The following is a 22,031-nucleotide window of genomic DNA, read 5'->3' as shown; positions in this document are numbered from 1 at the left end:
CACCGAAACCGGCCGGTGCTCAAGGTAGGCCGGCCCGCCCCCAGTGGGAGGGAATTGCCTCCCCTGTATGACGCGGCTCCGTTCATTCCAAGGGAGCCGCGTCATACAGGGGAGGGAATTCTCTCCCACTGGGGGTGGGCCGGCCGGCCTCTAGTGCTTGAGCACCGTCCGGTTCCGCTGCATAGAACGGCGCTGTGCACGGGAACCGGGCTTCCCCATGCCAGCGCTGTTCGATCTGTGGGTTTAGAGTACCAGGTGGTAAATCCTCTTTAAGGGGCTTTCACACGGGCTGAATATCACCTTCTTTGACCGATAATTGGTCAAAGTGTAAAAAGTGACAGTGATCAGCTTAGGACAGGGAACATGGCCGATCCTCGGCTGATTGTGTCATTAGAACCTGCTTTAGGGTGCGTTCACATGTACCGGATCTGCAGCGGGTTTCTTGCTGCAAATTTGCAGTGAGACCCTATGCGGATCCCTGCCCTTACCCCCTATGGGCAGACAAACTCGCAGCGGGATCGTTAACGATTAACGACCGAACGAGAAATCGTTGATCGCTTTATAAGACCTGGACCTATTTTTATCGTTGCTCGTTCGCAAAATGTTCGCAAATCGTTCGCATTGAATAAGAAATCATTTGGTCGTTCGCAATAGATACGAACGCAATAGAGAATAAATAGCGAAGAAAAACGATCGCAATTACGATCATAAGTAACGATTATCATTCCATGGAAATGAGTGAACTTTTCAGGTCTTTCGCAATAGCGGTCGTTTGAGATTGTTAATCATTAACGATTATGCAAACGATAATCGTCCGGTGGAATAGGGCCCTTAGGCTGCAAACACACAGGGCGTATTGATGGGTTATCTTTTGATTTGCCTGACTTTTGAAATGTATAGTTGTTGGCCGCACATCTTCCTGTGTAAACTGGCTTATGTGTGGCCATTAACGATAAAGGGAAACTGACTTGTGTGTACCTACCTTTAAAGTCCCAACCTTGCCACCCTACACAGCACTCACCATTGTCACAGCCTGTCCCTATAGAACCGAAGTCTAGACCAGGGATCAGGAACCTTCGCCCCATCATGTCTGGAATGATAGTTTAGCAACAGCTGTAGGACTAAAGGTTTACGAGGCTGAAGTTGGTTTCTTATTCAGAGGATTTTTCTTTTTCCTGTTTTATCTATTATTCTAACAGAAAATTGATAATATTCATAACCTACCGTAAGTGGGGTGCCCTGAGGGGATTGGTGATAAAAATGGCCAAAAGGACCTCACGGTTGGCATAGAAATAGGCATCAATGTACAAACACAAAATAAAATTGACTTTGGGCCACTGATCTCACACTGCGTACACACAGAGAGGGATGCCCCACATCACATCAAAGAGAGTCCAGCTTGGCCCAAAGTGGTTCTGGGTATAAAAACTGGCATCAAAGTGGGCAGATAGGCATTCTTTCATGATTTGAATAAGTAAGGGTCCATTTACATAGAAAGATTATCTGACAGATTATCTGCCAAAGATTTAAAGCCAAAGCCAGAAACAGACTATAAACAGAGATCAGGTCATAAAGGAAAGCCTGAGATTTCTCCTCTTTTCAAATCCATTTCTGGCTTTGGCTTTAAATTTTTGGCAGATAATCTGTCAGATAATCTTTCTGTTAAAATGTACCCTAACAGGTGTTTTCAAAGGGTTAAATAAGTTTGGGCCACTGATCTCACACTGATAATACAGAGAGAGGGAGGCCCCGCATCACATAAAGAGAGTCCAGCCTGGCCTAAAGTGGTTCTGGGTATAAAAACTGGCATCAAAGTGGGCAGACGGGCATTTTTCATGATTTGAATAGGTAGCAGCTGTTTTCAAAGGGTTAAATGAGTTCGGGCCACTAATCTTACACTACGTACACACAGAGAGGGATGCCCCGCATCACATCCAAGAGAGTCCAGCCTGGCCTAAAGTGGTTCTGGGTATAAAAACTGGCATCCAAGTGGGCAGATGATTTTTTCATGATTTGAAACAGGTGTTTAACAGGTTAAATGAGTTCAGACCTTTAGGAGCACTGGAGCTACTCTCCAGTGTAAGATTAGTGGCCCGAACTCATTTAACCCTTTGAAAACACCTGTTACTTATTCAAATCATTAAAAAATACCCGTCTGCCCACTTTGATGCCAGTTTTTACACCCAGAACCACTTTGGGCCAGGCTGGACTCTCTTGGATGTGATGCTGGGTCCCCCCTCTCTGTATATTATCAATGTGAGATCAGTGGCCCAAAGTCAATTTTATTTTTAAATTATAATTTTGTGTTTGTACTTTGATGCCCATTTTTATGCCAACCGTGAGGTCCTTTTGGCCATTTTTATCACCAATCCCCTTATTGCGCCCCACTTACGGTAGGTTATGAATAGTATAAATTTTCTGTTAGAATAAGAAACCAACTTCAGCCTCGCAAAAGGTCCCCCATCCCTGACTTACACCATTGGACTCCATATGTAGCACTTAGCGATTTCCCATAAAAACCACAGGGACATGGACTGGACCCCTGGACTGAATCTACGAAACACAATGAGAGAGAAAACCTTCAGCAGCACCAGGTAATATCTGTAATATACACTGTAAGCAACACTAGGAGCTGCCAGTAGGTGGCAGTATTGTCTAACTTACAGAGGCCACGTGACACCACCTAGTAACCCTTTCACTGCCTGCCGGGAATATAGCTACAATGAATATAAACTGTATAATGGCAGCAAATAAGTTTTTTTGCATTCAAATATGACAATAATGGGAACAGGGATGATCTGGAGACAAGTTACAGAAGCATGGGACGTGTAAGATGTCTCCCCCCTCCATCCTCCCCTCACATGACTGCAGCCTGAGGCCCCTATTCAGAGAGGAGCTTGTTTCCGGGGGAGCGTGTTGTGCACGGACCGCTGCTTCCTGTCTGTCCTTCCCACATGTTTTGCTGGTGAGAGAAGAGGAAGTGCAGGCGGCAGATGGGGGGAGAGGAGCTGACAGGGACCCCCTCCCATCCTTACTAGAAGCCCCCGGACTGCAGTGACAGGTGGGAGATGTCAGTGAGGAGGAGGAGACAATGGGGACAGCTCTGTCACTGGCCTTACTGCCCACAGCCACCAATCACAGCGCAGCTTTCATTTCTTACCCTGTCACATGACCCCTGAGCTGGGATTGGTTGCTATGGGTGACAGGTAATAAGTCTGTGCAGTGGATATTGTGTATAGTGAGCGGCCATAGAGACCTCCTATGTCCTGCTACATCTGCTGCCTCTTCTATCTGCTTCTGGGGGAGCTGGGTGACAACCAATATGGCCGCCAGGTGTGCTCACTCACCCAGCTTTCCAGCTATACTTACCCATCCCTGTGCCCTGTACCGACGCTCCCGGGTTTTGTTGACAGCTGACATATTCGTCCAGCATCTGGTTATGTCACCTACCCGGCTCCCCCAGATACAACGTCAGGTACCCGGCTGATAGATGCCTGCTCAGCCAATCAGTGACTGGAGAGGGACAATCAACCGGGTACATGATGGTGTATCTGGGAGAGCCGGGTACATGGCGGTGTATCTGGGAGAGCCGGGTACATGGCGGTGTATCTGGGGGAGCCATGTACATGGCGGTGTATCTGGGAGAGCCATGTACATGGCGGTGTATCTGGGAGAGCCATGTACATGGCGGTGTATCTGGGAGAGCCATGTACATGGCGGTGTATCTGGGAGAGCCATGTACATGGCGGTGTATCTGGGAGAGCCGGGTACATGGCGGTGTATCTGGGAGAGCCATGTACATGGCGGTGTATCTGGGAGAGCCGGGTACATGGCGGTGTATCTGGGAGAGCCGGGTACATGGCGGTGTATCTAGGAGAGCCAGGTACATGGCTGTGTATCTGGGAGAGGCGGGTACATGGCGGTGTATCTGGGAGAGGCGGGTACATGGCTGTGTATCTGGGAGAGCCAGGTACATGGTGGTGTATCTGGGAGAGCTGGGTACGTGACTCCATAGAATGTGAAGTGACTCCCCCTTTAGTTGTATCTGCTCGGAGGATGAGGACTGTAAAGTATAAAGCCATGATGTGTCTCCTTCTGGAGAAGCTGCCGCTAGAGGGAGAGAGTAAATAATTGTTCCCCATATAACATGAGGAAGAAGAATTACTGTTACGTGGTCCCAGAAAACCAGGGGTACTCAACAACATTTAGTGAGGGGCCACTTACCGGGGTCTATTGTCAGGTGAAGGTCCGAGCTGAACATTAGTAGGAAATGTGTTTTGTTACTTTTCACAAACGTTGTTGAACTATTTACATACAGAATTAATGTTTAGTGGGAAACTGTTTTTTTTTCTCTCTCGCCAGCCCTTATATAGCCCCCCCCTGTGCACTCCCCCAGTAGTATATAGCCCCCATGTGCACTCCCCCCAGTAGTATATAGCCCCCCTGTGCACTCCCCCCCAGTAGTATATAGCCCCCCTGTGCGCTCCCCCAGTAATATATAGCCCTCCTGTGCGCTCCTTCAGTAGTATATACCCCTGTGCGCTCCCCCAGTAGTATATAACCCCCTGTGCGCTCCCCCCGTAGTATATAGTCCCCCTGTGCGTACCCCGTCAGTAGTATATAGCCCCCCTTTGAGCCCCCCCAGTAGCATATAGCCCCCGGTGAGTTCCCCCCAGTAGTTTATAGCCCCCCTGTGAGTTCTTCCCCAGTAGTATATAGCCCCCCTTTGAGCTCCCCCACAATAGTATTTAGCCCCCCGGGTGCACTCTTTCCCCAGTAGTATATAGCCCCCCCTGTGAGTGCCCCCCAGAAGTTTATAGCCCCACTGTGAGCTCCCCCCAGTAGTATATAGCCCCCCCTGTCAGCTCCCCCCAGTAGTATATAGCCCCCCCTGTGAGCTCCCCCCAGTAGTATATAGCACCCCTGTGAGCTCCCCCCAGTAGTATATAGCACCCCTGTGAGCCCCCCCAGTAGTATATAGCCCCTCTGTGCGCTCTCCCCCAGTAGTATTTAGCCCCCCCATGTGCACTCTCCCCTAGTATATAGCCCCCCTGTGAGCTCCCCCCAGTAGTATATAGCCCCCCTGTGAGCTCCCCCCAGTAGTATATAGCCCCCCTGTCAGCTCCCCCCAGTAGTATATAGCCCCCCCTGTAAGCTCCCCCCAGTAGTATATAGCACCCCTGTGAGCTCCCCCCAGTAGTATATAGCACCCCTGTGAGCCCCCCTCCAGTAGTATATAGCACCCCTGTGAGCTCCCCCCAGTAGTATATAGCCCCCCCTGTGAGCTCCCCCCAGTAGTATATAGCCCCCCCTGTGAGCTCCCCCCAGTAGTATATAGCACCCCTGTGAGCTCCCCCTAGTAGTATATAGCACCCCTGTGAGCTCCCCCCAGTAGTATATAGCACCCCTGTGAGCTCCCCCCAGTAGTATATAGCCCCCCTGTGCGCTCTCCCCCAGTAGTATTTAGCCCCCCCATGTGCACTCTCCCCCAGTAGTATATAGCCCCCCTGTGAGCTCCCCCCAGTAGTATATAGCCCCCCTGTGAGCTCCCCCCCAGTAGTATTTAGCCCCCCTGTGTGCACTCCCCCCATTAGTATATAGCCCCCCCTTGAGCTCTCCCCCAGTAGTATATAGCCCCCCTGTGAGCTCCCCCCTAGTAGTATTAAGCCCCCCTGTGTGCACTCCCCCCATTAGTATATAGCCCTCCCCCCCAGTAGTATATAGCCCCCCTGTGTGCACTCCCTCCATTAGTATATAGCCCCCCCCCCCCGTGAGCTCCCCCCCAGTAGTATATAGCCCCCCTGTGCTCCCCCTCCCATATAGCATTAATATAAAAAAAAACACCTCACCTGGGTCCGGCATCTCCTCTTCTCTTCCCCTCTTGTGGCCACACTGCAGCGGTCACAAGAGGCCACTCTCACCTTGTCCTGGCAGCGGCGCTCCAGTGACGTCACTTGAGTGCTGGCACCAGAGACAAGACAGAGCGGCCTCTTGTGACTGCAGAAAGTGCGTCCACAAGAATGACTGCTGCACAGTAACTATGAGCGCTTGTTACGAGCGCTCATAGTTACTGTGCAGAGTGCAGCTCAGTATACATGTATACTGAGCTGCAGCAGGGGTCCGGACAGCTGGCCTCCGCGTTCGGAATGCGGTCCGCCATTTGAGGACCCCTGCAGTATGGGGTTCATATATAAAGGCCCTGTCATTACTCCCGAATTCCCCATAAAAGTGCTGTAATGACATCTGATACTGCAGCCAGTCACTGATCCCCCATATGTATATATACAGTATATAGCAGGAGATGTCACTGCCCTCAGTGACTGTTGATGCGGCTAGGTTGGTCACTAATGGGCCTTACTCTGACCCTATCGGCTTTTTATATGGCGTGGTCAGAATAAGTGTATGATGGCGCTTCTGCGCAAACATCTGTCAGTGTGACAGCTGATCTCCTGCTGCAACTACCCAGAGGGGTAAAGGTTCTGACATAACTGCCCTAGTGTAGTGTATTGTAACAGTGATCAGAAGATCACTCGGTAATGTACAAACTGGGTGACTATACAAAGTTGGTAGTGACCCAGAGAATACATTTATTATGTTATTTTTACCGCATGCTAAATAGCGTAAGTCTAATATTATAGTGTACCTGTTGTTTAAAAAAAATTTTGACATGTCAAAAGTTTTGATCGGTCCAGGTTTGAGTGTTCAGCCCTTTACTGAGCGGTAGAACAAGCAGGAGAGGACCGCACTGCAGTATGAAGGGGTTAATTAAGTTAATTTACCTAAAAAGAAATAAAAACATTCCATCTATCGGGTATGGTCTCCGTTCATTGTAGCAGTTTTCCATAGTTATACATCAGGGTCACATCTGTGGTACGCTGCCATCAGTGATCTCTACAAATCATTATTAGCTACACATTATACTTCATGGAAAATAAGATTTAACACCCAATCCTCCCTGCTTCCCAGGACTCTCACAGCTAAAGACGATGGTCCATTACATCAGTGACCCCAGAAGGATGGAGAAGGAGAGAGAGCAGATGGTGGGAAGGATATTAGACCTCACCCTAGAGATCATCTACTGGATAACTGGAGAGGTGAGAGTCTCACATGACGTCACTTGTATCTCTAGTAATAAAGCAGGTAAATGACGGGAGGGGAAGGATTGTTAGACTCTCTGTAGTGATCAGTGTCTCCATACACAGGATTACACAGTAGTGAAGAAGGGGTCTGGTGAGTGTGTGGCGCCCCCTGGTGTCAGGTCAGGAGGCTGGAGCAGCAGCAAGAGCCCCATCACCAAGCCTCCACGTCATTCTCTGATACATGAGCAGAAGATCCTAGAACTGACCTCCAGGATGACTGAGCTCCTGACTGGAGAGGTAAGCAATGCTACTGGGAATGCTGGGACATTATACAATAACACCAAGGGGTGAGGGGTCTGGAGGATAATTGTATCATTGTCTGTGTCAGGTTCCTATAAGGTGTCAGGATGTCACTGTCTATTTCTCCATGGAGGAGTGGGAGTATATAGAGGGACACAAGGATCTGTACAAGGATTTCATGGTGGAGGATCAGCGGCCCCTCACATCACCAGGTAAGAGGAGAGGAAACACTGGGGTTATGGATCTCCTGGATTCCTCATCATCTGATCATCACGTACAGTGGTTTACAATAAATTAGAATATCAACAAAAAGTTATTTTTTTATTTTAGTAACTCAATTCAAAAAGTGACCTCATATATTCTATAGAGTCATGACTTTTTAGAGTCATGACTTTTTAGAGTCATGACTTTTTAGAGTCATGAACTTTTTCAAGCATTTATTTCTGTTAACGTTGATGATTATGGATTATAGCCAAGAAAAACCTAAAAGTCAGTATTTCAGAAAATTAGAATAATAAACCCAAAACACCTGCAGTGGCTTCATAAGTGTAATAAAAGGTCCCTTAGTCTGTTTCAGTATGCAGCACAATCATGGGGAAGACTGCTGACTTGACAGATGTCCAGAAGGCAGTCATTCACACACTTCACAAGGAGGGAAAGCCAGAAAAGTTCATTGCTAAAGAAGATGGCTGTTCTCAGAGTGCTTGTATCAAAGAATATTGAAAAAAAAACAAAAAAAACGCAATTCTTTTTCTTGGGGGGGAGAGGGGATTTAGTTTTTATGGCATTTGTCCTATGGAAAAACTGACAAGTATATGTTTCTCAAGTAAGTGTATGACAGCTGACCTCCCGCTACAACTACCCAGAGGGGTAAAGCAGCAAGTGATCATCTGTTGAACTTTTTATATGCTGCACCCATACTCACCTGATCGGAAGTCCTGTGTCAAGGTTCGGGCTTCCCATCAGCTCCATGGCAATCCTGGAGGCTCTGAAGGTCCCTGGGGGTCGCTCTGAATAAGCCATGCATAGCCTGTAAGCTTAATTCTGACATAACTGCCCTACAGTGGTAGTAGTGTAGTGTAGTGTAGTGTATTGGAACAGTGATTAGAAGATCACTCGGTAATGTACAAACTGGGTGACTATACAAATTTGGTAGTGACCCAGAGAATACATTTATTTTATTTTTACCGCATGCTGAATAGCGTAAGTTTAATATTATAGTGTACCTGTTGTTTAAAAAAACTTTTGACATATCAAAAGTTTTGATCGGTCTGGGTTTGAGCGTTCAGCCCTGTACTGATCAGGAGAATGGGCAGAATAGGACCGCACTGCAGTATGAAGGGGTTAATTAAGTTCATTTACCTAAAAAGAAATTAAAAAATTCCATCTATCGAGTATAGGTCATCTATCGGGTCTCAGGTCATTGTAGCAGTTGTCCATAGTTATACATCAGGGTCACCTCTATGGTACGCTGCCATCAGTGATCTCTACAAATCATTATTAGCTACACATTTTACCTTATTTTTCGCTTTATAAGACGCACCTGATGATAAGACGTACCTAGGTTTTAGAGCAGGAAAAATGGGAAAAAGATGTTCGGTGCCGCACTACGCTGTGAAGGGAGTTTGTCTCCATTCATTGTGTAGCGGTGGTGATATTTAACCTCCGCTCCCATTCAAGTCAATAGGAGCTGAGCTGCAGTTACACCTGTATATTGCTATGGGCAAAATGTATCATGTTGTTCTGGGAGCAGTGGTGCGAGGGAGTTAACCCTCAATGAGCTGTAAAAGGCTATAAGTCATTGAGTGTTAACTCCCTGGCACCACTGCTCCCACAACACCACTTGTGCTGGGTAGCTTACTAGAGGGTGAGGGAGAGGGTAAGAGCGTGAGAGGATGAGGGTGGGAGGGGAGACAACCATGGGCACGTAATATTAGCAAAAACAAAACAAAAATTACTCTACAGACATGGGATATACAAAAGTCAGCTGAAGCTGCAGCTGCTTTCAGATCATTGCAGCCTCTGCAGAACATGCACTCACCCACTGTGATGATCTGTCAGCAGCTGCTTCAGCCAACACTTGTTTTTTTCTCTTATCTGTATGCTGCCAGTAAGGTGAAGGCTGGAGGAGTCTTCCCTGAGCTGGGGCAGAGCGGCAGGCATGTTCTCTGTGGTGGGAGGTGCAGCTTTTTGAACTTGGCGCCGGACGCTGCCCGATCAGCGAGCAGTGACAGCCAGCCCTGGAGGCCAATCAGCGGTGGCTGAAGGAGTGCTTCTGGGCTGGGGTAGGTTGGCGGCTATGTCCCCAGAGGGCCGGAGATTTAGCAGCAGAGGCAGATTGAACGCTGCGCCGGCTGTTGCCGGAGGCTGATCAGGCGGGCGGGCGGGCTGGAGGAGAGGTTCGGGGGCTGGGGCAGGTTGCCGGTACTTTTAACAGCGGTATGCCAGCATTTGGGCCCGGTATGTTCGGTTTATAAGACGCACTGAGTTTTTCCCCTCACTTATTTGGGAAAAAAAGTGCGTCTTATAAAGCGAAAAAATACGGGTACTTAATTGAAAATGAGATTTAACACCCAATCCTCCCTGCTTCTCAGGTATCTCACAGCTAAAGACCATGGTCCATTACATCAGTGACCCCAGAAGGATGGAGGAGAGAGAGCAGATGGCGGGAGAGATATTAGACCTCACCCTAGAGATAATCTACTGGATAACTGGAGAGGTGAGAGTCTCACATGACGTCACTTGTATGTCTATTAATAAAGCAGGTAAATGACGGGAGGGGAAGGATTGTTAGACTCTCTGTAGTGATCAGTGTCTCCATACACAGGATTACACAGTAGTGAAGAAGGGGTCTGGTGAGTGTGTGGCGCCCCCTGGTGTCAGGTCAGGAGGCTGGAGCAGCAGCCAGAGCCCCATCACCGATCCTCCACCTCATTCTCTGATACATGAGCAGAAGATCCTAAAACTGACCTCCAGGATGACTGAGCTCCTGACTAGAGAGGTGAGCAATGCTGCTGGGAATGCTGGGACATTATACAGTCATGGCCAAAAGTTTTGAGAATGACACAAATATATTTTCACATGATCTGCTGCCCTCTTGTTTTCATCAGATGTTTTTTTTATCACATACAGAAATATAATTGCAATCATATTATGAGTAACAAAAGCTTATATTGGCAGTTAGAATGAGTTAATGCAGCAAGTCAATATTTGCAGTGCAATGCTCTCAATCAACTTCTGGACCAAATCCTGACTGATAGCAGTCCATTCTTGCACAATCAATGCTTGCATTTTGTCAGAATTTGTTGGTTTTTGTTTGTCCACTCGTCTCTTGATGATTGACCACAAGTTCTCAATGGGATTAAGATCTGGGGAGTTTCCAGGCCATGAACCCAAAATCTCTGTTTTGTTCCCTGAGCCATTTAGTTATCACCTTTGCTTTATGGCAAGGTGCTCCATCATGCTGGAAAAGGCATTGTTGATCGCCAAACTGCTCTTGGACTGTTGGGAGAAGTTGCTCTTGGAGGACATTCTGGTACTATTCTTTATTCATGGCTGTGTTTTTAGGCAAGGCTGTGAGAGAGCCGATTCCCTTGGCTGAGAAGCAACCCCACACATGAATGGCTTCAGGATGCTTTACAGTTGGCATGGGACAAGACTGGTGGTAGCGCTCACCTCGTCTTCTCCGAATAAGCTGTTTTCCAGATGTCCCAAACAATCGGAAAGGGGATTCATCAGAGAAAATGACTTTCCCCCAGTCCTTAGCAGTCCACTCCCTGGACCTTTTGCAGAATATCAATCTGTCCCTGATGTTTTTTCTAGAGAGAAGTGGCTTCTTTGCTGCCCTCCTTGAGACCAGGCCTTTCTCCAAGAGTCTCTGCCTCACAGTGCGTGCAGATGTACTCACACCTGCCTGCTGCCATTCCTGAGCAAGCTCTGCACTGCTGGTAGCCTGATTCCTCCGCTGAAACACTTTTAAGAGACTGTCCTGGCATTTGCTGGTCTTTCTTGGGCGCCCTGGAGCCTTTTTTGGCAACAATGGAACCTCTCTCCTTGAAGTTCTTGATGATGCAATAGATTGTTGAAGTGCAATCTTTCTAGCTGCGATATTCTGCCCTGTTAGGCCATTTTAGAGATAACCATGGTTAACAGAAGAGAAACAATGATGCCAAGCACCAGCCTCTTTTTTAAGTGTCCAGTGGTGTCATTCTTACTTAATCATGACAGATTGATCTCCAGCCCTGTCCTCATCAACACCCACACCTGTGTTAATGGAGCAATCACTGAAACAATGTTAGCTGGTCCTTTTAAGGCAGGGCTCCAATGATGTTGAAATGTGTTTTGGGGATAAAGTTCATTTTCTAGGCAAATATTGACTTTGCAAGTAATTGCTGTTAAGCTGATCACTCTTTGTAACATTCTGGAGTATATGCAAATTGCCATTTTAAAAACTGAAGCAGTAGACTTTGTAAAAAATTAATATTTGAATCATTCTCAGAACTTTTGGCCATGACTGTACAATAACACCAAGGGGTGAGGGGTCTGGAGGATAATTGTATCATTGTCTGTGTCAGGTTCCTATAAGGTGTCAGGATGTCACTGTCTATTTCTCCATGGAGGAGTGGGAGCATATAGAAGGACACAAGGATCTGTACAAGGATGTCATGGTGGAGGATCAGCAGCCCCTCACATCACCAGGTAAGAGGAGAGGAAACACTGGGGTTATGGATCTCCTGGATCCCCCATCATCTGATCATCACATATATACAATGTATTCAGTCACTGTGATTAGGGCTGGGAGATAAACCGTTAAAAAAAACAAAACCGACTCTGGCCTCGGTTAACCAACCTGATCTTCGGCAGGTCGTTTTTTTTTGTCTTTTTTTCATGTGCAGACAGCTGACAGAGGAGATGTATATAGATCATGAGGGGGTTTTCTTGGTAAACGTCTTTAGGGCCTCAAAATAAAAATCGGCAACAATTCAAAGCTTTATACTGAACCGATTCTCATTACAATTGGTCGGAAAGTAGCAGAGCAGGATTATAATTGACAAGTATAACAATGCCTCCATCTAGCACATATTTAGGCTTTAGAGCCCTATTAACCTCTTAAGGATGGAGCCAATTTTCGTGTTTTCACTTTCATTTTTTCCTCCTTGTGTATATAAGGCCATAGCACTTGCATTTTTTCACCTAGAAACCCACATGAGCCCTTATTTTTTGCGTCACTAATTGTACTTTGCAATGGCAGACTTATTTTTTGCATAAAATATGCTGCGAAACCAGAAAAAAATTATATGCGCTGTGAAATTGGAAAAAAAAAAGCAATTATTTATAAATCGTCCACATGACAGCACCACATGGAGGATGTCACCCTTGACCTAGCAGAAACAGATAATACAGAGAGAGAGGTTAAAAGGGCACTCCCCCAATCCCACCTCAGTGTTTTTCCTGTTACTGTCAGGATCAAGTGGAATACAGAGTTACCTGTGATCCTTCCAGGTCATGGGTTGGGACGATAAGCCTCAGGAATGGCCCGGAGTATCCCTTTGTTCCCCCTGCAAGTGCCGGTCTTTTGGCTCAGGGATCCCTCGGCGGCTACCGCATAGTCCCGGTCTCCCTACGGCGCTCGATTGGAGTTGATGCAGGGAGACGTTCATGCTGCCGCTGTCCTCGCGCGCCTATGGGTGCTCCTGGGCCTAAACGCACGGCAGATCTGTCACACAGGTGACGTCAGACGCCGGCGTACGATCCCCCGCATGGACTTCCGGGATCACGGCTAGGCGTTCGACAGCAAAATTCAAACCTCCTCCACTCCAGCAAGCGTAGCAAATCCCCTGGTGGCTCGTACGGAGGACAGACCGGAAGTTCGGCAGCAGCGCCAGGTGACTCGTGGTTTCTCCTGGTGCTACAAGAGAGGCTGTTGAGTCTACTGCTGCTGCCAACTCCGAGAGTTAACAACAAAAAACGAGAAAAAAATGGTACTAGATACAGCGCTGTCCCAAAAAGAATCCAAATGTGCACCATAAAAACGTTACATATATAATTTATTATCAAAGCACAGAGTTAGCACAGAAACTCTGTGCGTTGATAATAAATTATATATGTAACGTTTTCATGGTGCACATTTGAATTCTTTTTAGGACAGCGCTGTATCTAGTACCATTTTTTTCTCGTTTTTTTTGTTGTTACCTCACAGGCCCTGTTGTTGGGAGTATCCTGTCCACGGTATTTTCGGCTTTGCAGTCCTGGATCCTAGCCACCTGCCTACTGCTCTATCCTCACGGATTTACAGCTGCCCCAGAGGGGAGATATGCCTACAGCCCAAGGGGCACAAAGGTGAGTGGAATCACCCACTCCCCCTATTCTAGTGTCATCTCGGTAAGACACGAGGCGCTGGTGCCCTTCTTTTTTTTCTTTTTCTATTTGCAGCTCTGTGAGTTAACCTTTTGGTGTCACTTATGTGTATATGCTTCTGCCGAATCAGTTAGGATGGCCGCCAAGTCAGCTGCCCTTTCTAACGCAACCAGAAGAGCTCTTTGGCTAAAAAATTGGCAGGGTGATGCAACATCAGAAATAAAACTATGTCAAATTCCCTTGGTAAGAAACCTTTTCGTCGCTATACCCAGTATACCCAAAGGAAGGACGACTTTAAGGGTAAGGGCAAAGGAGGAAGATGGTCCTATCCGAAGGAAGGACGCAGCAAAGGTTTCCTCCTTAATTCCTCTTCGGAAGGAAAAAATAAGTGACAGTTCCAAGGTGGGGGGAAGGTTGTCTCTTTTCCACAATCAATGGGAGAAGATTATGGACAACCAGTTCATCTTAAACACCCTGAACAGTGGGTATTTAATAGACTTCTCCTCCCTTCCCCCCTCAAAGTTTTGTATAACCCACTTCAATTCAAATCTTCTGATGGATTGTGTGACGAAAGGGGTTCAGGATCTGCTGACATTGGGAGCCATCATTCCTTTTTGGTTCACTACTCAGCCCTCTTCCTAGTCCCAAAACCCAACAGGACTTACAGAACAATAATCAACCTCAAACCCCTAAACCGATCTATCAAATACAAAAAATTCAAGATGGAGACAATAAAATCTACCATTCGTCTTATCCATCGGGGGCATACCTAGCAACTTTAGACTTGAAAGATGCTTACAGCCCTTCGGGATCTCATCAGCCCCCTGGCTGTTCACAAAAATTATGTTGGAAGTAGTGGCCTATCTAAGGAAACGAGGGGTGACTATCATTCCATATCTGGACGATCTACTATTAGTCGTTCCATCTCCATCAATCCTGTCTGTACACATTCAAATGACTGTTTCTACCCTACAGGATCTCGGCTGGAAAGTAAATCTGGACAAGTCCGACTTGACACCAGCCTGCAAGAAGTAATTCCTAGGGATGATCCTGGACGCATAACAACAAAAAACATTCCAACCTCAAGACAAGCTGAATGCCTTAAGGAGTCACTGTCGTATTTTTTTTGCAGAAATCAATAGTCCAGGCGATTTTAAGAAACTTTGTAATTGGGTTTATTAGCCAAATCTGCCATTATCTGCATGTAAAAAGCCTTTTCCCAGGTCCCCCCCTCCTTCCTCTTTTTCATCCACTCTGAAAAATCTGAAAATTGTGACTTGTTGCAGGAGACGTACCCTGTCTGCTCTAGGGAGAGGGGAGGGGGGAGGAGGAAGGAGGGAGTTAGCCGGCAGCAGAAAGCAGATAACAGAGGATTACAGGCACGGAGCTGGGTGACAGCTGTAATCCGAGCTCAGACAGGTCACTGGTGACTGTCACAGGAGATATCCCGTGAGGGATTTGTAGATTAACTCTTTGTTGTCCTGTTTTGGTCTTTTCTTTAGCTCTCTCCATAGGAGAACAATGAAGACAGGGGGGAGAGCTTCAAACTGCTTTTTCATGATAAAAATGCATTTTTCGGATAATAAACCCAATTACAAAGTTTCTTAAAATCGCCTGGACTATTGATTTCTGCAAAAAAAAAATTCACGACAGTGACACTTTAATGACAAACATTACCTCTTTCAGGAAGAAAAAGACCACTACAATTCGGAAAGCCATGTCCCTCCTGGGTTCAATGGCAACAACTATCCCGGCGGTACCTTGGTGCCAATACCATGTTCGCATTCTACAAGCCGACATACTTCATGTGTGGAACAGATCCCCCCCTGACGTTGGAGGGACATATGTCCATTTCACAGAAAGTGAAGACTTAACTCCTTTGGTGGCTGAAAAGATCCAACCTACGGAAGGGGTGCCCTTGGATTCTGGATCTAGTAATTCCGGTGACCACAGACGCCAGCCAGTCAGGTTGGGGCGCCCACATTCAGGGCTTCCATTTTCAGGGTCGTTGGTCGGAGGAGATCAGTGTGCAATCCTCAAATTTTCGGTAACTGGCCGCAGTCAGGGAGACTCTGAAGATGTCAGAATACCTTCTTCTCAACAGCCATATAAAGGTCTATTCAGACAACTCGACAGTGGTGGCCTATCTTCGCCACCAAGGAGGGATGAGATGCAAGTTTCTGCAACTATTATCCAGAAAGATTTTCTCTTGGGCAGAGGGAAAGGTAAAATCTATCTCGGCAATCCACCTGAGAGGAGTGGACCACAAACTGGCAGATTTTTTAAGTCGCAAGACAATACACCGTGGAGAATGGGAACTCCGTTCCCAGATCTTCTTTCAACTTACAGACATATGGGTTTGTCCCCAAGTGGACCTATTGGCCTCAAGGGGCAACAGGAAGATAGAAAGATTCTTCAGCCTTATCCCCTTAGACTGTCTGATGGGATTGAACGCCCTCCAACAGGACTGGAATTTTCATCTGGCCTATGCATTTCCTCCTCTGCCTCTCATCCCCAAAGCTTTGCAAAAGATCCGCTCCAGCAACACCACGGTAATCTTCATAGCTCCCCATTGGCCAAAGAGGAGCTGGTTCAGTCTTCTATCCTCCATGGCGATATAAGACCCTTTTCCTCTTCCTCTCCAAGCAGATCTCCTGTCCCAGGGACCTCTGCATCATCCGAACCTGCAAAACCTCCACCTAACCGCCTGGTTACTGAAAAGTCCATCCTCACAGCCAAGGGCTTATCCTCAAGAGTAGTGGATACATCGACCATATACCTTAAACAACAGAAGAAGTTTTGCTCCTGGTATGGAGACCCTCCACCGGACCTAACCCAACCAGACATTCCAAAAATACTGGACTTCCTTCAAGATGGTTTAGACAAAGGTCTCTCCTTGAGTACTTTGAAAGTAAAAGTCTCGGCATTAGGATGTATCTATGATACCAGCTTGCAGATCATCAATGGATAAAAAGGTTCTTTAAAGTGACACCGTCACCCCCTTTGTGTATTCTGACATCTCTACACAGGTGTAAAGGGTAAATTTAGCGTTTTTCATACCTTAATTCATATCATAAGTCATGGTGATGCCCTTCCACCATGTTTGTTCAAGTAAAAAGTGTCCTTTTATAAACTGCAGATTATATTAAGTGGGCGTGGCCTGGCGTCATTAACGCCACTTAGCTCCACCCACAACTGCACCGTTGGCCCCGCCCCCTTTGTGCCCATTGGTTGGCCAACGTAAAGGGGGTGGGGTCTAGACCTTTCGGCCAGCCTGTTCCAATGGCTGGCGAGGGGGCGGGGCCAATTGGGACATTGTGGGCGGGACTAAGTGGCGCTAATGCCGCGAGCCCCGCCCACTTAACACAATCTGCAGTTAATAAAAGATTACTTTTTACTTGAACAACCACCATGACGTATGATATAAAATAAGGTATGAAAACCGCTAAATTTACCCTGTACACCTGTGTAGAGATGTCAAAATGCACAAAGGAGGTGACAGTGCCACTTTAAAGCAGTATCTAGAATCAAGCCTAAGATAAAAAATTTGACAGCTCCATGGGACTTAAATACTGTTCTACTAGGCCTCTCAGATAAACCACTTGAGCCCCTACATGAGATTCCTCTCAAGTTACTTACCATCAAGACTGCCTTTCTTATTGCTATACCAACAGCAAGAAGGGTAGGAGAGATCCAGGCATTGTCTATTATGCAACCTTACTGTACTATTTTAGATGACAAAATAGTGTTTAAATTGAATCCTATTTTTCTTCCAAAAGTTGTGACTAACTTTCACAGGTCTCAGGACATCATAATCTCTTCATTCTGTGATAATCCAAAGAATGAGAAAGAAGAACCGTTTCATCACCTGGACGTGAGACGTGCTATCCTTCAATATCTGGAAACCACTAAATCGTGGAGAAAGGATGAAAATCTTTTGGTCCAATTTCAAGGCCCTAACAAAGGTAAAAAAGCCTCCAAAGGTTCCATAGCTCGTTTGGATAAAGACTGCTGTGAGTCTTACTCAGCCAGAGGAAAAGACGCCCCATCGGGTCTCAAAGCTCATTCTACCAGAGCCACGGCAGTCTCCTGGGCAGCCAAATCAGCAGCCTCTCTTGAACAGATCTGCAAGGCTGCTACCTGGTCCTCGCCTCACACCTTCTTCAGGCACTACCGGCTGGACGTGGGCACTTCCCAAGACATGGCTTTCGGGAGAAAGGTGCTACAAGCTATGGTCCCGCCCTAAAAGTCTAAGTTGCTATGTCTCCATGTGGTGCTGTCATGTGGACGATTTATAAATAAGAATTATGACTTACCGATAATTCATTTTTATTAGTCCATCATGACAGCACCCTTATATTTCCCTCCCCTATGTGTTGTTGATCCTATGGTTTCGTTATAATAACACTGAGGTGGGATTGGGGGAGTGCCCTTTTAACCTCTCCCTGTATTTCCTGTTCCTGCTAGGTCAAGGGTGACATCCTCCATGTGGTGCTGTCATGATGGACTTAATTATGGGTAAGTCATAATTCTTGCTTTTTCTTTGGGAGGGCTTCTTTTTTGCGGTATTCCTTCTATGGAAAAACTGACATGTTATATATGTTCCTCAAGTCGGTACGATTAAAACGATATGCATAACTTTTATATTATTTGATGGCTTTTAAAAAAATAAAACCTTTTACAGAAAAAAATTCCTCTATGACCATGCTTAATAGCGCTTTTATCCTTTGGTCTATGGGGCTGATTGAGGTGTCATTTTTTGCGGCATGATCTGTACTTTCTATCGGTACTTTGATTGCGCATATGCAACTGTTTGATCGCTTTTTAGTCCAATTTTTCTGGATTTGATGCGACCAAAAATGCACAATTTTTACACTTTGCGCGGGTCTTTTCGCTTACGCCGTTTACCGTGCGAGATCAGGAATGTGATAAATTAATAGTCCACATGATTACGCACGCGGCAATACCAAACATGTTTATGGGGGACTTCTAATACAACAACACTGATCTGCCATAGAGATCAGTGTAGCTGTATGACACAGCACCGATCCATGAGATCTGCTGCAGACCATTGCAATAGAATACCAAGCCGGGATCAGCGTCATTCCAACGCTGAGGCCCGGCTCGGTAAGATGAAGGGATCCCCCTCCGCGGTTGCCTCTAGACACCTGGAATGGGCTGCAAATAAGAAAGATGCAGCTGTTTCAATAATAATTCATCATATACAAAAAAATGGACAAAGAAAAAATTAAAAGCATTTAAAAACACCCATAAAGGGTGAAATGTACAAAGAAGCAGACATGATGTTCTAGCTTCCACATTAGTGATGTCCGTGCAGCCCTTGCTAGAAAACAACAATGATGTTATACTTACCTCTCCATGCTTCCTGTGTTCTCCTGCCTTGTCTCCAGACACTTCCGAGCCTCTACACTGACAGCCCATTCATCCAGTCACTGACCCCGGTGCTGCTGTTCCATCCATCCTGCACAGTCACGGAATACAGGCTTTATGTATCGGTGTCCACACACATATATAACTAATACAGGCCACAGCCGCAACTTTATTTCCCCTCTTTGTGAATCAGTTGTTTGTAGTTTACAGCATCCAATGGGATATATACAGGCACTGAATGAGATATAACATGCTGATGCCCCAATATACTGAGCCCCCTGAGTTGTATGTGATGCCTGTTATGCATCTTTATCTGAGTGTCAGCGGTGATTAAAGCTGCTGTGAGAGGAGCTATGACTCAGGTGGTGACCAGCGCCGCCCTCCCCCAACCTTGTGTCATCTATGATGTTGTTCCTTCCAGGTGACGATGGGATGAGAGGTGGCCAAGGAAATCTTCTATCTTCTAATTATGAATTAGAAAATAGTCAATCACAGAATGGCAAAAAAAGAACGGGATGTGGACTGGGTAATGTTCTTCCAAATCCTGAATGTGGGAAACTTTCTGAACAGAAATCTCATCTCTCTGTGTATAAGACAATTCATGTAAAGGACAGGCCATTGTCACGGGCAGAAGAAAGTCCAAACTCATGTCTTGTGGAATATCAGAGGACTCACACAGGTAGAAAGCCAATTTCATGTTCAGAATGTGGAAAATGTTTTAGTAAGAAATCACTTCTTAATATCCATCAGAGAACTCACACGGGAGAGAAGCCATTTTCATGTTCAGAATGTGGAAAATGTTTTACTATGAAATCAAATCTTTTTGTCCATCAGAGAACTCACACGGGAGAGAAGCCATTTTCATGTCCTGAATGTAAGAAGTGTTTTAGTCATAAATCAAGTCTTGTGCTACATATACCAACTCACACAGGAGAGAAGCCTTTTTCCTGTTCTGAATGTGGAAAATGTTTTGGTAGGAAATCAACTCTTCTTAAGCATAAAAAAACTCACAGAGGGCCATTTCCATGCCCTGAATGTGGGAAGTGTTTTAGTCTGAAATCATTTCTTATTATCCATCAGAGTACTCACACATGAGAGAAACCATTTTCATGTCCTGAGTGTGGGAAGTGTTATAATAACAAACCACAACTTGTTAGTCATATGAAAACTCACACAGGGGAGAAGCTGTTTTCATGTCCTGAATGTGAAAAATGTTTTATTCAGAAATCAAGACTTCTGAACATCTCAGAACTCACACAGGAGAGAAGCCATTTCTGTGTCCTAAATGTGAGAAGTCCTTTAGTCAGAAATCAAGAATTGCGGAACATATAACGACTCACGAAGGGGAGATTCCACTTTCCTGTTCTGAATGTAGAAAATGTTATAGCCGGATAATGAATCTTGTTCCATCTTTTTCCATGTCCTGAATGTGGGAAGTGTTTTAGTAAAAAAACAAATCTTGTGAGACATGAGAGAACTCATGACACACACAGGGAAGAGACAATAGTAATATGCAGTATATAGGAAATTTTTCATTCAGGAATCTGTTATTGTGGAGCATCTCTCTCAGGAGAGAAGACATTCTAATGTACAGAGTGCAGGAAATACGGCGGTGTGGACCTGCTGCCTTTATTGAATTGGGTTGAGAGTAAATGCTCTGTATCTCAAATTCTCCTATGTGATTATATTTTGAAGCCCAGTGCTGGATTATGGACCATAGATCCCGGGCTGCAGAATTGGTCCCTATTCCTCCCCCACTGCTCCTATTGTTCTGTGCTAGAAAGGTGTCATCCTGGTTCAGCTGTTAGCCCTTGCTTAGCTTGTATGAGTAAACTGACAACTGGGTGTTACCATTGATATGTCCTAGTACTGTGTCCCTATAACATGACAGTGTCCCCCATCAGTATCAGTCTCTGCAGGGACACAGCGTATTGACAAACAGAATGGTATCAACCAGTTATCAGGGTCTGGGCTACAATGTTTAATTTTTGTAGACTTTTTTTTGGATTTTAAAGATTTTTCGATACCAGACATTTGGGGAGTCTACTACCCCTGTAATGATCCAGTGACTCACAGGTGATGTCTTCATTGTAGATTTTCCTCTTGATCCACTCCAGACGACGTCTCCTAAGTTTGAAGCTATGAACTCCATTACACATAAACATTTTCGGCCGTTCTTGACTGATTTCCGGTCGTTCCGGCCAATAATCGTTTGGTGTGATGGGTCAAGTTGAACATGTTTCAGCATGATCTAAAATCCAGATCATAATATGCAATAGGAGTGGCGGCTGCAGACCACTGCTCTCCTCTATGGGCTACCCTGACAGTGCAGCCCCTCCCACAGCTCTCTATGCCCCGCCCCCTCCCATAAAATAGCACAGACAGCAAACAGGAAAGGAGGAGGAAGCGAGCGATGACCTAACAGGTCAGCACTTATTTCCTTCTCAATATCAGCCCTAAGACTTCTTAGTCCTATCGCTTCTATGCTCATTCCCAGTCTCTTCATTCACACTAATAAAATTATTCACTAAATTAATTCAGTCTTCAGTCACTTCTACTTTACTTCCCAGATCTGACTTAATCTAAAGTATAATATACAAATTTTTTGAAGTCATTTTCTCTGGTAAGATATTTTATATTTTGTGGATTACATTCACTTTTTATGTTGAGTTAAAGGGGTAATGCAGCGCTAAAAAATTATTCACAGAATAACACACATAACAAAGTTATACAACTTTGTAATGTATGTTATGTCTGAATCGCCATTTCCCGTGTCCCACCACCCCCGCCCGTGTACCTGGAAGTGCTGGTGCATTATACATTACCTGATCCGTGTCGAGCCCGTCCGCCATCTTGTGCCAAACGTCATCTTCGGACGGACGGCCGAATCGCGGCCGCGTCATC

At 45.9% G+C, this 22,031-nt stretch overlaps 1 protein-coding gene across 1 annotated transcript; it reads left to right on the top strand.

Annotated features, from left to right (window-relative positions):
- Positions 1-2,868: 2,868 nt before the first annotated feature.
- On the top strand, positions 2,869-21,811 carry LOC138767976 (oocyte zinc finger protein XlCOF8.4-like). The gene is made up of 8 exons (XM_069945926.1): positions 2,869-3,061; positions 6,967-7,094; positions 7,203-7,376; positions 7,468-7,591; positions 9,974-10,098; positions 10,207-10,380; positions 11,954-12,077; positions 19,549-21,811. The coding sequence occupies exons 2-8, from the start codon at positions 6,987-6,989 to the stop codon at positions 20,220-20,222; spliced, it is 1,503 nt and encodes a 500-aa protein (XP_069802027.1). The 5' UTR covers positions 2,869-3,061; positions 6,967-6,986; the 3' UTR covers positions 20,223-21,811.
- The last annotated feature ends 220 nt before the right edge of the window (positions 21,812-22,031 follow it).

This window comes from Dendropsophus ebraccatus, chromosome 11, assembly GCF_027789765.1.
Source record: "Dendropsophus ebraccatus isolate aDenEbr1 chromosome 11, aDenEbr1.pat, whole genome shotgun sequence".
NCBI lineage: Eukaryota > Metazoa > Chordata > Amphibia > Anura > Hylidae > Dendropsophus > Dendropsophus ebraccatus.
Note: the sequence above shows the minus strand (reverse complement) of the source record. Positions and strands in the feature narration are given on the sequence as shown.

Coding starts and splice junctions, on each gene's coding strand:
- LOC138767976 (XM_069945926.1), top strand. CDS start 6,987: ATGGTCCATTACATCAGTGACCCCAGAAGGATGGAGAAGGAGAGAGAG. Junction 7,377..7,467: donor CTGAGCTCCTGACTGGAGAG/GTAAGCAATGCT, acceptor TGTCTGTGTCAG/GTTCCTATAAGGTGTCAGGA. Junction 10,381..11,953: donor CTGAGCTCCTGACTAGAGAG/GTGAGCAATGCT, acceptor TGTCTGTGTCAG/GTTCCTATAAGGTGTCAGGA.